General features: G+C 36.9%; 1 protein-coding gene across 1 annotated transcript in view; it reads right to left on the bottom strand.

The window, feature by feature from the left end:
* Positions 1 to 15,719, bottom strand: part of XPO1 (exportin 1) — a 33,552-nt gene extending 17,833 nt beyond the window's left edge. The window contains exons 1-3 of the mRNA XM_009873017.1: positions 15,592 to 15,719; positions 11,880 to 11,981; positions 8,038 to 8,110 (exon numbers count right to left, since the gene is read on the bottom strand). Coding sequence (XP_009871319.1) covers positions 8,038 to 8,110; positions 11,880 to 11,981; positions 15,592 to 15,717 — 301 coding nt within the window. The 5' untranslated portion in view covers positions 15,718 to 15,719. The remainder of the gene's footprint in view (positions 1 to 8,037; positions 8,111 to 11,879; positions 11,982 to 15,591) is intronic.
* Between the last annotated feature and the right edge of the window lie 1,023 nt (positions 15,720 to 16,742).

Consider the following 16,742-nt stretch of genomic DNA (forward strand, 5'->3'; position numbering starts at 1 on the left):
GATGGCTTTTTACACTTACGCTATTTCAATAAACAAAAGGACTAAGGATTAGAGTGCACTTGAGTAATTTGTACCAGATCAATCTATTGGTTTCCTAAAGTCTGCAAGTGCTTTTAGGAAACATTGTACTGGCAGCACAGCGCAATGCTTTTAGGCTGAAAATGGAAATGTAGCACCCAGCACTGTCCAAACCCTGACATGCTCTGCAGCAAGTACTTACAAATGTTGCCACAGACCTCGCTCCATGAGATCTATTTCTGCCCATTATGCATTTGCTGATCATACTCAACAACCCTAAAGTTGGCACATATATTTGTACTGCCTCAGCCAAATGCTTACCGTGGCAAGACACAATATAAACAAGAGTTTCCTCCACCTTCTTTGACTAATGCTTATTAATAAAAGTGCACTTCAAGGATAAACAGAGCTTTCTAAGCATGACTCCAGTTTTAATGTCAAGATAGCCAGAATCACATGGAAAGCTGTGATACGTCACCTTCACTGTTCCAAGATGCTCCCATTTACTCGAGTGATCCATTTTAAACAAAAGAATTCCTCTGCTGAGCAAAGAAACATGGGTGCCCAAGCTCAGCAAGGTTTTCCCTGCCTGAACAAAACTTGATTCTGTAAAATAGTACAGTGCACTTGGATTTGGACTACTGTGCTTTGATGGCACACATGGATGCTATAGATTACAAAATTCTTACTAAATTCTGATTTATCGCTTTTGTGTTCTGTTGGGGCTTTTTTGCTAAAATTAACAATTTGTCAACTGAGGGGACAGAGTATTTAAATCACTCATTTTGTTGTGCTCCTTGTACAAATACTTTTACTTTAGTTTTTAGCTTCATGATAAGAGTAAAAAACAAGTCAACACTATAGCAAGCCATACAGCCTAAAGTTTCCTTTTGACATCTTATCCTCAGCTCCCTCCTCACGATTAACATAATTAATAAAGACACGGAAACCACAGCTGTCCAAGTGACCTTTCATTACAACATACATACCTAAAACCATTCTGTACAACAAGATATGACTCCAAGAAAAAGCACACACAGAGGATCTGGAGTCATGAACTAGATGAAGATTACCAATAGTATTACTTCAACACAGCTTTGACACAATGATCGATCTGACCACATCAGGGATTAAGTACTTCAAACTGAGCAAATATTTTCTTGCCATAGATAAGTTTTAAAATAGGTATGTTTTGCTATTCAAATTTATGAACCCACAATCTGGTTTCAATCATTTCTTCAATGAGACACAAGTCAACTGACTCATGCAGACTTAAAGTGTACACTGAAGATTTTAGAAAAAACTGTCTGTCACTTCACCAGGAAGAGTGTCATATATGTTCAAAATTTTAAAGTATTTCTAAGACTTTACCATAATTAGACTTTTTTTTTCCCCCGTTTCTAGCTTAAGGAACAGGATTTGTTTGGTAATTGCTTTCTCATGAAATCTAGAAAAAATGGGTCTAGGCTTTGAGCCATTAGGTACACACTAGACAGGAGTTGTTCTACAGGTAGTTCCAATTACAAATGAAATTATTCATCATTATCAACCAGGATCAACTCACACCACCCCAGAAGAATTGTCATTTATAAAATAAAGACCACTGTCAGTCACTGGGTAAGAACTAGTACCAAGTACCAGCATTGATTTGACATCATAGGTCTCCTAGTATTTTAAAGCTAAAAACCCCAACACTTTGCTGAAGCATTGCAGTAATTCACAAATGAGATATGAAAGCCTCTAAAATAGTATGAAAATAGGTTTGCAGTGCCAGGAAGTAAACTATTGTAACTGTCTGCCAAACCACTAAGGGAAATCTACTGTTGCAACTCCGAACTTCAAAAAGGATTTAGAAATTAAGTATTGTTCTCAGACTTCTGACTCCAAAACTATGCATTTTCCATCTTGCTGCATCAAAATAATATTATGCTGTTTAGTTACAACTTGAATGCTATGCTGCCATCAATCTTGCCTTTAGATCAACAGATGACAACAGTTGTTCTGTCCAAAGCTTCTCCATTAAGGAGAAAACAAACAAAAAAAACCCACAACACAAAAAAAGGTGACCATAGCTCAAAAGACAACCTAAAAACTTCGCTAGTTCTCACATGTCAGGCTACAGGCTTCTAAGGTCTTCCTAGTGAATAAAGTCATACTGTTAATCCCTTAAAAGCAGCAGCTATCCAACTCTCTAATGCTTTTTTTGGCTTCAATGGCATTTTGCACTTTTTTTTTTTTCAAGAAGTGTTGTCATTTCTGCTCCACATTTAATAGCTCATTTATTTCTCATTCCATAGGAGAGAGAACTCTCAGCAAATATATTTCAGCTTTATACTCTGACAAAAACCAACACACAGGCTAGTTAACATTTTTTGGCAGAATTCATCCAAGGAATTGTTGAGGAGTACTAGTCCATTGGATTTGAGAGGCTGTGTTTTGAGACCTTAAAGGCAAATGTTATTTTAAGGATGCAGGCACAGGACACGTACAAGCTACACAACCACTGTTTATGTCTCCTTCAATCACAGAAGCAGCTGAACAAGTCCTGAAGAGGGCAACACCACTGTCAAGTTCAGATCCTTCACTGAGCCAAACAGCAAGAAAACAAACCTTTCCATAAATAAACAAACCAATCCACACCATAATACCCAGGACGCACTTAACATTCTTTGAGGACCATCTGAAATAACGACGACAATGACGTCACGGGAAACTGTGACCAAAAGGATCCTGTTTTCCATTCCAAAACTCTCACTGAGACAGCACTGGTCGTCCTAGCACCTACTCACCAACTTGATCAGATGTTGAACCAGTAGGAAAAAAGGTTCCATAGTTTTAAACCTGTTTTGAAACTCTTCTGCCAGCTTAGCTCCCTGAAGCAACTCACTAAAAGTGCAGAGAAGCACTAGTTGTGGCACAAAGACATCAAAAAGTATACAGGCGAGGAACATCTTTATCCACAACAATTAAGTAAGGTCAATTTAGCTGCAACATCAAAATATCTTCTAATTACGAGCAAGGCTGGACACCACAGTCAGAAGGCCTGGACTAGCGGCACTGTTAGCATTTTCTAATAAGTCAAGTACAAGATGTACTTTTATACTAAGTACAATAAAAGAAGGACAGAGCAAAGACATTAGTTCAAGGCGTTTTAGAAAGTTTCTGGATGAACACTGGATTTTGTAAGCCCTGAAGTGAAAACTGCTCCTCTACAGAGAGGCAAACATAGAGTAAAACTAAAACACTTTGTGGAGGGAAAGTATTTTCACAGGTGACCCAAGTTATGCAATGATCAGAGCTGGATTGAGACGGTAAGGAGCATCACATTATCCAACATTTGTAAATTCTGCAGTCAGGACTTGAGATGTGCTTTTTAGAAGCAATTACATCTCATCTAGGCTGTGTAACCTGAGCTCAGAGGAATTCCTATGGTGAGGAAATAAAAACATGTTACCAAAAACTCACATTGCCAGTGAGTACTCACCTTTAGACAAAACCACTTCTTGCATTAAGACATACAAGCACATGCTTTCAGGTAGATACGGAGAACATTTAATGAGTACTGAAAATTCTTCTAGCTGGTGCTAGATGTGAACTTACACTAGTTTACTAAAATTAACAAATTCTCTGCTTCTATTAAAGAAAAATAACTATAAAGGAAGCAGGGGGACAAGGAAACACAGCAAGTAAACATTATTTTGCAACCAAAATTGGAATTCCAAGTCCTGAAGCTGAGTTGCCCCCTCCAGAGATGTCTGTATGCAAGCACACACTCAACTGTTTCAGTAGTCCCAAAACGTGGTCAAAATACCATCTTATTTTAGTCTTCAGAAACAATGCTTTCCCATATTGCCCCACAAATCATCTTTCCCCATCAGTGGTGAACCTCATTGATTCATTATCTATTTGCTTTTCAACAGGAAGAGTATAATGGAAAACCTTAAAATGGGCATAGTTTGCCTTCCCCCCCCCACAGAAATGCCGCACAGCTCATTCCCCCTTCATTACACAGAATCAAAAAACATCCCTTCATGAAGCAGGCCAGAAATTTCCATTAAAATATCTAATCAATGGACAGAAAAATCTCTTCTACAGTAGCTTCCACTAGATCAAAAGCTTCATATTTAACTGCAGGACCTTCCTATGAGTCACTAAACTGCATCTCTCTCTGAACACTTCAATTTTGGGGGGTTTTTTTCCTCCCATTTCAAGATGGGAAAAGTTGTACAAGCAATTCAGGTTTCATAATGAAGAAGTGCTTATCCATTCCAACTCAAAACACTCCAGACAAGCTTGCTCTGTTCACAGGAACAGAATTTCATTTCACACTGCAGGATTAATGCAATGTATCACTGAATCGGAATACCAAGAGACCTTTATTTCTAGGCAGGTTTTCACACTGTAAGAAAATCCTATCGTCACCATAGCATTTTAATCAAATGACATCCTTTAATCAATCTACTCTATAGAATATCAGAGTTTAAAGCAATTTAGTATCACCTCAAACTGAGAATTTTTACTTACGAACGACAGTACAATACTCCAGGAAATAAGCCAAATTCACCACTGCATGGGTTGTTCTGGAATATGTCACCTGCTTTTTACTAAAAAACCTTAAAAAAAACCTTAGTAAGGTTTGAATAAAACACACATTTCATCACTTGTATACAAGTAAGAGCAATCCAAAGCATTCCCTTAAAAACTAAATAAATTATAAAGAGCAAGATTAACCCACTGCTGCGGTCTATGACTAAATACATCTCAAGGCTGAACACGCAAGGCCAGGCATTTAACTGAATTTTACCAGTTCTGTGCCCAATAAATTTCACTTTTGTCTACACAATCACTTGGTTCTGACTCCAAAACCAAACAAAAAACAGATCAGGAATAAGAAAAAACAAAGTAATCGCCCAAGTATTCTAGAAATGTAAATTGATTGTTTTGCCCAATTCCTGATTTAAAACTATGGGAAGATGCAGGTGAACTCTCCAAAAGTGCTTACAATCTTCAACATCAATGACACCTGAGGAAAACTTTTACAAGTTAAAAGGTACAAGGGCCAGAAGAGCTCAAGACTAAAAGCTATTTTAAAATAGAAGCAAACTAAGAATGGTGTTTCAAGTCCAAAGGACACATCTAGAGAAAACATTTTCCTACTTGCATCTGGAATTCCAGGCTGGAAGCTAAAACCTCACGGCATTCAGACAGAAGCAATAGCAAAACGCTGGCTAAACTCAAGACTCAACAAGTCATTCCAATGTACAACGTAAGGTATAGCTGGGGAAAAAATATCATAAAATAATATTTAAAAAAAAAATTGCAAAAACACCGCATTTCAGGCTCTGTAATTAAAGACATTGTTCTATTTCTCCACGAATTTTCAGGAAGGTTGTGTCAAAACCTTTTTATTTCATTGACAGTTCAGTTCAGGTCTGCTCTTCAACTCCAAAGCACAAAGGGAAAACAGTTATTTTCTAGTAAATGGATTTAGTTTTATCTCAACCAAAGTATGATCTGTTTTCTGTATTCGCTACACAAATCAAAACAGACATGTTAAGTTTTACAAAGACATAAGGTAAAATTAGCTGATTTATATATACTCTATATGAACTGCTTTGTCACTAAGCATTATTTTGTTACACCGAGTTTCAGTTTCCTGTACCCCTATTTTACTAGTTACTCTTCAAACACGAAAATCCGGTCAACTCAAGGAATCACTGGAGTTGGAATCAAGGAATCCTCAATTTAATTAGCCTTCTTATCTCCTAAGTAATCAAACCATCTTCTGAATGAACTCTGGAGCAGTTTTTTGTACTAGCCAGTACCATCAGCCAAAAAATAAGAAAATAACCACCAGAGCACATGCAACTGGATTAAAGATAAAACATTGATTCTCCCTCCTATACCATTAAGGCCAAGATAGATCAAATCCCATGGTACACAAAATGTATTTAGTTCCTCTTCTACTGATATACAGGAGAAATAAGACAAGTTACAGTGAAACTCAATTCCTCTAAAATATGATGATAAAATTCAGTTTCACAATTTTGCTTTGCCTCTGTGAAAGGGAAAATATTTGAAAATGTTCAACTAAAGACACACATTTATTAGGATGAATCATTTTTTACCCCTCTAAAGTATTCAGAAAGCATCAGGAAAAATAAGAATATAATACTTAAATTTGATTGCACAACTGCGGGCAGTAACCTCATTTTGCATTATAATGTATCAAGCTATAGTTATTGCATCTTCTCAGATAAGAACCAGTCAAACAGTACTACCATGCCTACAAACAGTGAAGTGAGAAAAATCTACAACATAAATATATCTGTTCCACCATTCATCTAAGCCAAGTATCCAGTGTTATCTCAGCATTTCAAGAATAGATGAGATAACATGACCTCAACATACAGCCAGGAACCTCACTCTTCCACCACTGTTTCTCATGTGTTAAGACATGTCTTTTTAAGATGCCGAATTATATTCTGTATTTGGCTCTTGTTCAATTCCAAACTATCAAAAAAGTCTACCTCTGTGACATTTCCTGTTCTACTACACCTCCCTTCACCAATGCACAGTCTGAGTAAGCTGAGTAACTGCTTAAAACTACTGACTCCCTTACTTTCTTCCTGCTCTACTCCCACAGCCAAAAACTTCAGAACAACTTCCAAATGCTGCAACTAAGTGCTCACAGTCAGGAATGTAACAAGATACAATTAAGTTGAGATTACTCAAAAGCACACAGGAGACTTTACTTCAGGGTGCTCCCTTAGTTTCTCAAAAGGACATAGCTGTGCCTGAGCCTTACTTGAAGCTGTTCCTTAAAAACCTGCAAGTTCGTTTCCAACAACAGAATGAATGTGAAACCTTACTTCAAATTCCAAAGAGCTAAACTTTGTCAACCTATGTTGGAAGAGACGGAGGACAGGTGAGAACAATAAATAAATCACAGAAATGTGGAAGTCTCCCCCTATACATTTGTCTTCACCAACATTTACAATTACATTTTAATCAATATCGTTTCAGAACACAAGCCCTGGCAGCAAAAATTCAAAGCAAATCTTAGCATTGTTAGCAAAAGGCCACAGCAGAACACATAAACCTGGAATAACTTCCAAGTTTTAAACAGCAAGTATAGAATGGTGTCAACATTCAATGTCAAGAATTTAAAGTAGCTGTAGTGTTACCATGACTTGAGAGAAAGCTATGTGAGTAAGCACAGACCTGTCCCTTTTACTGTAGCTAATGTCTAAAATTCAACACACTTTGCAAGATGTAAGGGAGGGAGGGGAAAAAAAGGCAAAAAAAACCCACAGCGTTTAAGATTTCCAGTTTTCTTGCAATGACAGAAGGCTGGGGGAGTTTGCCCTACACTGCACCTCCAATTACAGCAATCTAGCTACATGTACACTTACACAAATTAAAGCAGACTTTATAGCACTCCACTGCCTAAAAGAATGAATTACTTTAATAAAGACTATGCATTTACTTAGTGTTTCTATTAAAGTAATTATGACTGCTTACAATTTTGAAGTTACATACATTTACACATGCTACCAGATGGATAAGAGTCTATCAGAAAAAATGACAGTGGTGGGGCCGCACGTACAGCCCAGACAGGCTGAAGAGAGTCTCTTGTGTCAAATACAGAGGATCAAAACCTCTAACTCAGAGGCTGGAGTTAACCTCAGAAGCTGCCTAAGGTTAGACCTCTTCAGGTAAATTTGACCTATAAGTCAGAACAACACTTAAGTGATGTTTCAGAACTACCGGTCGGACCTTTTACCTTCCCACGATATTTACAGAACTTCAGGTGCTCACTACCCCAACTGAGACCTTTTCCACAAAAGGGAAAGACATGGATTCATCATCCAGAAAGATCACAGATGGTCTTACAACATGACAAGAAGTCACTAGCCTAATTGTATCTGAAGCTGAAAATTACTTATGTAGGGACTGACAGTCTAAATCTCAGTTAATACACAAAGTTAAGAGGAAAAGACAAAAATCCCTCCCTACCTTCACATTGGTTCCTTGGAAGAATCTTCCATCTTGTTTTTATCACATTTTCCAAGATTTGCAGTCCATAATACTGAAATTGGAGACGAAGAAAATGTGAGCACATTACTGTAGGTCTAATTAACTTTCAGGACTCTCATTCAGTCAGACACTCACACTTAACATCTAAGACTTCAAGATTATTAAACTAACAATTTTATTAAATACATGTCTATTCACCCATTTAATGAGGTTTCATGCATTTATTTTTTTCTTGTTTTAACTTTTTGCTATACTAAGTCCTGCTGTTTGATCATGCTCACACCAGGAGGGGGAAAAACAAAAATAATGAAAAGCCCTCTGGCAGACAATTTTGACTATCTGGAAAAGAGAAAGTAGCAGCCAGATATGAATTTGCATCATAAATGACTGCTGACATGTTCAAGGATTAACACAACCAGGCTCCTAAAATATTTAGCAGCTTGGATGGTCTCAAGCTTCCTATCGTTCCTTTAAGAGCTGAAAAAAAAAAAGATATCTTGTCTTAGCATCACAAGTCCTGACACTGGTACTTTCTAAAGAATTTCCCAAACTTCACTGGTGTGTTACTTTAGGAACAGCAAGACAACCCACAGGTTTATTTAATTTCAATGCCCACCCCAATATGGCAGCTATTTCTACTATTTAAAGATGAACTTTTGTGCTCAGTCAAAGGATAATAAAAATGTGAATAAGCTCTTGGAAATCCTTTTACCTTTCAGGAATTCCTTCCTATGTTCTTACCCGAAACGGTTACGTTTGCAAAGTAATCGGTAAGGCCAGTCCCTCTGCCCATTTGTCCCTACTGCCAACTCACAGTAACAGGGAAAGAAGTTTGTGATGATATGATCGAAGAACTTTAATATATAAAACCCCATTAGCATGAATAGACAGGAGAGAAAAGGGGACAAGGAGTTTTGCATTTACTTTATCTGCAGTGAATGAGGAAGAAAAAAAAAAAAAAAAATCACATCAATGCCTGAAAGGTAAACTCGAGTTTTCACAGTTAAAAGTTTGGCTGAGAATAAGAGTTCCTCTTTAAAATGGTTAGTTGTTATACAAAGTAGGATCATTAGCATTTCAACCAAAGGGATCATAGAAACTTCAGCTTAATTAAAAAACACAAATGTAGACTGTCCCAAACTACATTGTGTTCAAATGCCATTTTTGCTGCTCTCATCTTAACATAACCTATATCCCTCTGCTTCTTTATGTGACACAAGTTCCCACGAGCTTCACATGTATATACTGCATTTGCATAATTTCCTGTCACCTTCCAAAATCTTGGGGACCTAGAAAAACTATGCCAACAGAAAGTTAGCAGGGGATTTTCTTCTTCATGGTCAGCAGCAGAAGTCTATCAACTAGATTTTAATCCGTAAATTTCTTAAAAAACTAAATGAAATCAAGCAAATATTCACATAGGAAGATATGCAAAAATATTCTTAAGCAAAAAGCTTCACAGGAAGCGGTTTTAGCCACTGCTATGAATTTACAGACATCACCTGTCACTAATCCAGGCTCAGAATAAAAAACATACTCACAAAAGCTTCTAATAATGTTGAAAGTAGCAACACTGATAGCAGACACTGCTAACTCTGCTGAAGCGGATCTAAACTCCAGCTGTATTTCCAGATTCTACAGACATATTAATAGCTCTTTCACGAAACAGCTAACCAAAAACGTTAGTTTTGCTTCCAAACTTTTTTCCTAAGTCAACTCGTTTAACTTTTAAGACCAGAAGGGCAAGTCTAGTGTCACTTTACAAAAGCACCACATGACTAAACAAAACCTTAATTGAAAATCCAGAGAGAAAGTAAGGACAGCTCATCTTTACAGTATTTTACCCCTACTTAGTGTATCCTTCACAGTCAAAGAAAAGGACAGAAACCTCTAGCCATCTGCCACATCTATCCTTCGTTATTTGCTCAAATACCTAGTTCAGATTCATAGGCCTCAAACTGTGAAGAGGTTCATGTGGTACACTTCCACCCATTGTTTTGTACTTAGGCAACTTCAGCTCTGCCCTCTGGTAGTGTCTTGTTCATCTCTTTCTCAGTACTATTAACACTCATGTTTCCTAACAAGCAAACACGAAATCAAACAGCAGCAGTAATAAAATCACTGCATTCTATCTTCACCTACACACCCTTCTTGCCATCCCATGTTTGAGGGCATCGTCAGCCTGCCTGAACATTCTGCAAGAAGGCTTCTGGGTTTTTTTGATCTTTAGGTAACTACATTTAAACTGCACATAAAATAGAACCCTTTCAAAATTCATATGCTCTTGGTTTGCTTATTTCTAATCATCTAACAGCAATTCACCGCCCCATTATGTGAAGATGAGGGACAGGTAACAGCAAAAAATAGGGGGAAAGGAGAGTAAAAAAAGCAGCTTGAAATGATCCCTGTGGTAGAAATTTCTATGGTACCCTTATTATTACTTATTTTATGCACCGAATCCCTTTCCCTCCCACCTCCCAAGAAACAAAAAACAATTGATGAACAGAATTCAGTTAAAGGGAATCAAAAGGGTAGACCTTGTGGAGGCCTGCCGTCAAAGCCTAGCTGTGTCAGTTGCACAGGAAGACACCCCTTTTCTTCCTATTACAAGCAATCAACATAATGGAACATTATGATTAATATCAGGTAGTGTTAACAGCTTAATTAAAGAAAAAATATGATTGCATAAAAGCCAAATGTCATAGTGCATAAATTTAGCACCAAATCATTTGCAATTTATGTAAATTGAAGAATTCTTTACCTGTTGCTTTCTTTCTGTTCCTCTAATCATCTCATTTTTCACAAGACAAATTTGAGTTTTTAAAAATACTGTTGATAAATCAACTTAAACATTAGTAATGTCTGTCAGTATAAAAAGCAAAGTTTACCAGGCAAGCAAACAGGCAAACACTGTTACTTAAAAGGTTAGCACTTTGAGGAAGTTCTTTAAACGGTTTTCCCTAAACTTGAGACCAATGAAAAAAAAAAATAAAAAATGGAACCATTTAATGAATACTGCCTGATTTCAGAAACCATCCAAACATGATTCTTTTCTGTTTGAACACAGTGCGTATCAAGCAGAAAGACATGCGTGCCAATTAAGTTTGATGATTATTATCTCAAATAAGACACTGAAAACATTTTGAGCAACTTTGCAGTTCAAACTTCAGAGTTCTTGGGAAAAGCATTTAAAATTGTAGAAAAAACCTGAATGCTTCCCCTTTTAGCGTCTACCACGATGGATGGATTTAAATCAGCAGCACAAAGCAAGTGTGTTCTACACATTAGTAAAGACTAATCTCATACTACAACAAGTTTGGGGTGCTTATCATTCACTGCTCAAAATCGTGGCCTAATAAGGTTTCTGTTTTGTCTTCACTACACCTAGGGACAAATTCTCTCCTCAGTTACACGCACGTGGCTCTCATTACGATCAAAATCAGCCAAGCACTTATCCAAGGACAGAACGTGGCTCTAGGACACTTTTCATTACCCAGACGTATACAGGCATACACCAGTTCTTGGAACTGGCATTATACTTGTATGTGCCTTGGAAAACAAAAAAACCAACCAGTATCTCCAATTTAGCTTTGTTTTTTTCCTTTTATTACATAAAAAAGAATAAAGAAACTCTTGCTGATGTAAAAGGAGATTTAAATATTTTGTCTATTTACAGTTATTGTCTAAGGCCAACTTGTGGAACAAGGCAATAAAAAAGTGTGGTTTGAATCAAAATCTATGGCTAAAAATGAGATACCTTCCTCAAAGTTTAAGAATGGAAGAAAGAAGAAAACCAAATAAATAAAAGTTAATTTGCTTACTTTGGTATTCATATTCTGAGAGAACTCCAAAATAGTATCAACTCTTGTCCACGCATCAGGATGTTCTTTTAAGTGAGTCAAGACCTCCTGTGCCATTCTTTGCTAAATTTAAGTTTGATGAAAAAAAAAGTATTAGATTTTAGAAATTACACTCAGGGAAGACATTAATATGTAAAATATCTTTAAATCACTTATTCAAGAGTTAAACCAGAACTCAATCAAGAGAAACAAGCCCCTTAAGCCTCCTTCTGTGTGCCAGTTAAAGTTTACTAACCACCGAACTCCAAAAAACATACTGATGCAAGGCAGTCATTAACTTCCACTCTTCCATACTGAATCATTCATCTGGATCAGCAGTGACCATGTGAGAACAGCACACATTACAGGGAAAACCTACTAGGAAATGAAGTTTTCTCCCCTTTAGGAATGTCATCTAGATAAATCGTTCAATGACACCCAAGCTTTCTCGTTCTACTAAAATGCCAGCTTTAAGGAGCACTGTACCACCTGCAAAGTTGTTGATGTAGGAACTATTGATTTGATTTTGAAGAACCGCAGAGGAGAGCATTAGAGGTTTCTACTCCCTACTTCTGAGGAATCCCTCATGTATCCAACAGCTTACAAAACAGTAATAAAAAGTGATGGGAGGGAGTAAAGAAGTTGCTCACACTAATGGTTTGTTCTTCCTTGGGACCGACATAATCAATTATTGTACTAGCTACTATGGTTTCAGTAATTTGCCAAACCTCATCTGAAGCAATTAAACACTGAAATAGCTGAATGCACTTGAGCTATCCTTTCCAAAAGCCTAGAGGTCCATGACCATTTTTAAGGAAGCCAAATAATGTTTGGTATTTCCAAAAAATGCAGCATACTGACAAATCTTGCTGCACATTACATCAGCTACAAGCACCAGACTCTGTCACCAAGATGAACTTTTTACATTACAATTAACAGAAGTTAGTTCACTCATTCCCTGCACTGTGGAGCCAATTCAACACAATTACAAAGCAGTTAAAGCTTCACTTCAGGATCAACTTCCAAATGATAGAACTTGGGACAACTAGGCAGATTTCTAGTCTGCTACAAGAACATACTTGAGCTAAACATCAACTGGTGGGAGAAAATAAGTATTTTCAGTAAGACAGAAACTCCATCAAGACCCAAAATATATATGCATATAATACAAAACTCAGACAAATTGTGTACAGGATTTACCAAATTAAAACTGCAATAGTGAAGAGTAAGGATGTCTAAAATACTTGTACAATAAATTGAGCATAATGGAGTAACTCCCATCTGATACTGACTTTGACTAGCAAGTAAGTCCCTGTGGATTTGATATACAGAAGTACCACAGATATATTCCTTTTAATAACCACATTCTCACAGTACTGACATCAGAAATTTTTCCTTTTTTTTTAAAAAAGGCAAAAAAATACCCCAGCACTTTTGATACAGTTTAGGATAAGAGGGAAAGAATAGCTTATTACTTCCAGGTTCAACCTGGGTGTGTTCTTAATCCTGGTGACAGAGGGTGCAATCTCAATGTCAGCAAAATACCAAGGCTCAATATCCTTCCCCCAAGCACTGGAAAGCCTGCTCTCATGCCCACTAACCCATTTTCTGGGCACAAATTCCTGTAGTTTCATAAAAACAGTATAAATTTAACAATAACGTTTAATCAAGATTGAAGCCTCACTGAGCTGTTGCTACCAGTTAGCAAATAATCCTTCTGGCTATGTGAAGGTCTGACAGATCAATGAATTACAAGTCTAGGGTGAGTCCAGGTCAACATCTACTGAACCATTTGAAGTCTCCTTAATCCATGTGTTATAATGGGGTGGAGTTGGGGACTTTATTTCTTTTCAGAGAAGTATACCAAAGTAATTTAAGAACAGAAATAATGCTAAGACAGAAAAGAGTTTTTCTTCCCTAATACAGATTAGAGCAGGTAAGAGTTTTGCAAGCAGAGATAAGAACTAAACAGAGGGAGGAGACAGGTGAATCTGAAAGCAAGTTCAGCACAGGCCATTCAGGTTGCATTTCTAAACCTTTTTTACCCTTACATCACTCTAATTTATTTCAGGCAAACTATTGTTAATCTCTCAATTTTAGTACTTAGCTTCCTCAACTCCTATTATTCCCATCACCCTTTTAAGGTATGATTTGAGCTGTCAGGCTCCACAGAGAAGCATTCTTTTCCTGCAGGAACTTTTGAACTCCTTTGAACAAGTAAGAGCTCACAGACTCACTGAAATACATCTCTTACTTTGAAAACAAAAATTTGGTTTGCTGTTTTAGTAAGTGTCATATATTAGTACATGCATTTAAAGTAAGTTTATACCATAATTCACTTTTGCAAGTTAAGCACCACCTCTTGAACTTTTGCTTCTTACCACCTTTATTTTCTAAATACCAGACTATACCCAGTTGATTTAAGTGAAGCAGCTTCTCACAATAGAACAATAGCAATTTGATCATAGTATTTAGTGTTAATCCTCTATTCTTCTTGTAAACCTCCACAACTTTTTTAACTCCATTCAAACCAAACAATACTTTAAACATCACTTATTCTGTAAGGCAGTACAGTAAACAAACATCACTTGCAGAACAGGCACTCATAAGTCCACACTTTTAAGGAAAAAAGCTACAGTTTTCTGCCATGTGATCATTTTAAAAAAAAAATTCCAGCTGGTATTTATTGGAATTTATAGGAAACTCAAAAATACTTTAAAAAAGAGCAAGGTATTTCAGAACCTGCAGGAATCGACATTATGAAGCTTTACAAAAGCATTTTTTTTTAGAGCAAGAAACACAAAACAAGTATAAGTGTATTCTTTTTTTATTCTAACAGCTGGAAGGAATAGAAAAGCATCAGCTACTTTGTCTCATTCTAATTCACTTATTGTTGTGCAACAATATCTTAGTAAGGAAATGCCCGACACTGAAACTCTTAATTTGTCAAGCATGAACAATTAAAATTTCCCCAAAGAGGAACTGTGCCAACACCCTTGTAAGTAATACTTGCTTTCAACATTGAAATCTTGTTTTCCAAAGTAGTTCAAGAAATAGATAAAAGCATACAAGATTCACTTTCAAGACAATATATGTACACGTTCCCCCAATTTCAAGTAAGACTTCACAATCTACACAGAGTCCAAACAAGTACAAGAAGAACCTGTGCATACGGTAACTGCGGAAGAAAGAACTAGATACAAGAAAGGACAAATTCTTAAATGTGTGACGTGCTTCTTTATAAATACAAATAGAGTAATAACATCTCTGAGATTTTTCTCTTAAATACAATCCTTTGGTGAAGCCAATATTAAATCTCTGGCTTCAGAACGCTGTCCACAATAATAAGTAACAGGTAACTCAGATCCTCCTGAAGAGTTAAGTCAGAGAAGGAGAGCTGCAAGCAGAAGTGCCCTCACCAAACTGTACTTGCTGGTACCTTCCAACAGCAGAAGGCGTGCTAGAAATAAACACATACTAAACTAACATTTTTCAAACTGACATTTCAATGTTCATTACATGGTGCCTGCTTTCAAACCAGTGCATGGGAATTACCAGCGATACTCCAGTCACTAGCACAGTAAATTGACTAACTTTACTGATTAATTTTACTCAAGTGAATTAATTTTGCTCAACCAGTTCAAGCAATAACATTAAGTATGGTCAATAAGCATAGGTTCTAAATTCGCGTTACCTGTGCGCCTTCTCCATGGTACAAGCAGTTCACCACGTTATCCAAGAGATTGATATCCAGTTTCTGGTTAAAATCCAGCAGCTGACGAGCTGCATGGTCTGCTAACATTGTCATAATTGCTGGCATAGATTACTGCAAAATAAATAGAAGACATTTTTGATCAATTAATAAGGAATTATTATTAGATGCAGTTAGTTGTAAAGCAAGTACTTCAACTTAAGCATCTCATTTGAATGGTATGAGCTGTGTTAGCAGTACTAGATAGCACTGAATACAACGCTCCTTCAACTGTTGTGCAAACAGCAGGAGAAACTTTCTGAAGAATTCACACATCACTACACCAGCTAAATTCTCAGGGTCTTCAGCAGGTGTAACACAGAGCAACAGTCTGACTAGTCAAGAGGCTGCAATATCAACAAGCTAAAACTTGCTTCAAAGTAGGTATCAACTCCTACCAGTCCCTGAACATGTGTAAACCAGTAAGTTTACTAGTAGACATAGGTAGTATCATGACAACCAAAACCCGTACTAGCAATTTCAGTCCAATTTTGAACTTCCAAGACCAACATGCACATTTAGAAAACCAGTTCCAAAAGCTTTTAAACAATTAGTTACGTAAGTGAAATATGATCTACACAGTAAGAAATTAGCCAGAGGGCATTCTTCAAATACTTGGGAAAAAGAAAATCTTACAAGTTAACTTACATACAAGTAAAAAATTACCATTGAAGCTAAGAAAGTTGACTGAAGGTACTTTCAGAGAATGAAGTAAGGTGACTTCAGTTAGCAGGTTATTTCATGTAAATCACTTCAAACTAACACAGAATTCTACCAGAGGTTTCGGGTCCCATAAAACACCAACCAACACATGCACTAACTCTTTGTCCTGGATATAGCAGTCTCGATATTATGTAAAGTAAAAGTCAGGTGGGGGGTGTATGACTGTGGGTGTGCATGCAAGATGCTTATCAGCTGGAGAATTGTACAAGATAAAGGCAATTGCAAAAAGCAAGAAAATAAGCGAGGAATCACAGGATTGTGGATTGTAAATTATACACTAACCTTTCCATCACACACACACACACTCCCATGTTGGAAGCACCTGACCGAGTTTATTGCTGCCTTCTCAGTCACTGGCAACTGTGACACAT

The sequence above is a fragment of the Apaloderma vittatum genome, unplaced genomic scaffold, assembly GCF_000703405.1.
Source record: "Apaloderma vittatum isolate BGI_N311 unplaced genomic scaffold, ASM70340v1 scaffold12667, whole genome shotgun sequence".
Classification (NCBI taxonomy): Eukaryota; Metazoa; Chordata; class Aves; order Trogoniformes; family Trogonidae; genus Apaloderma; species Apaloderma vittatum.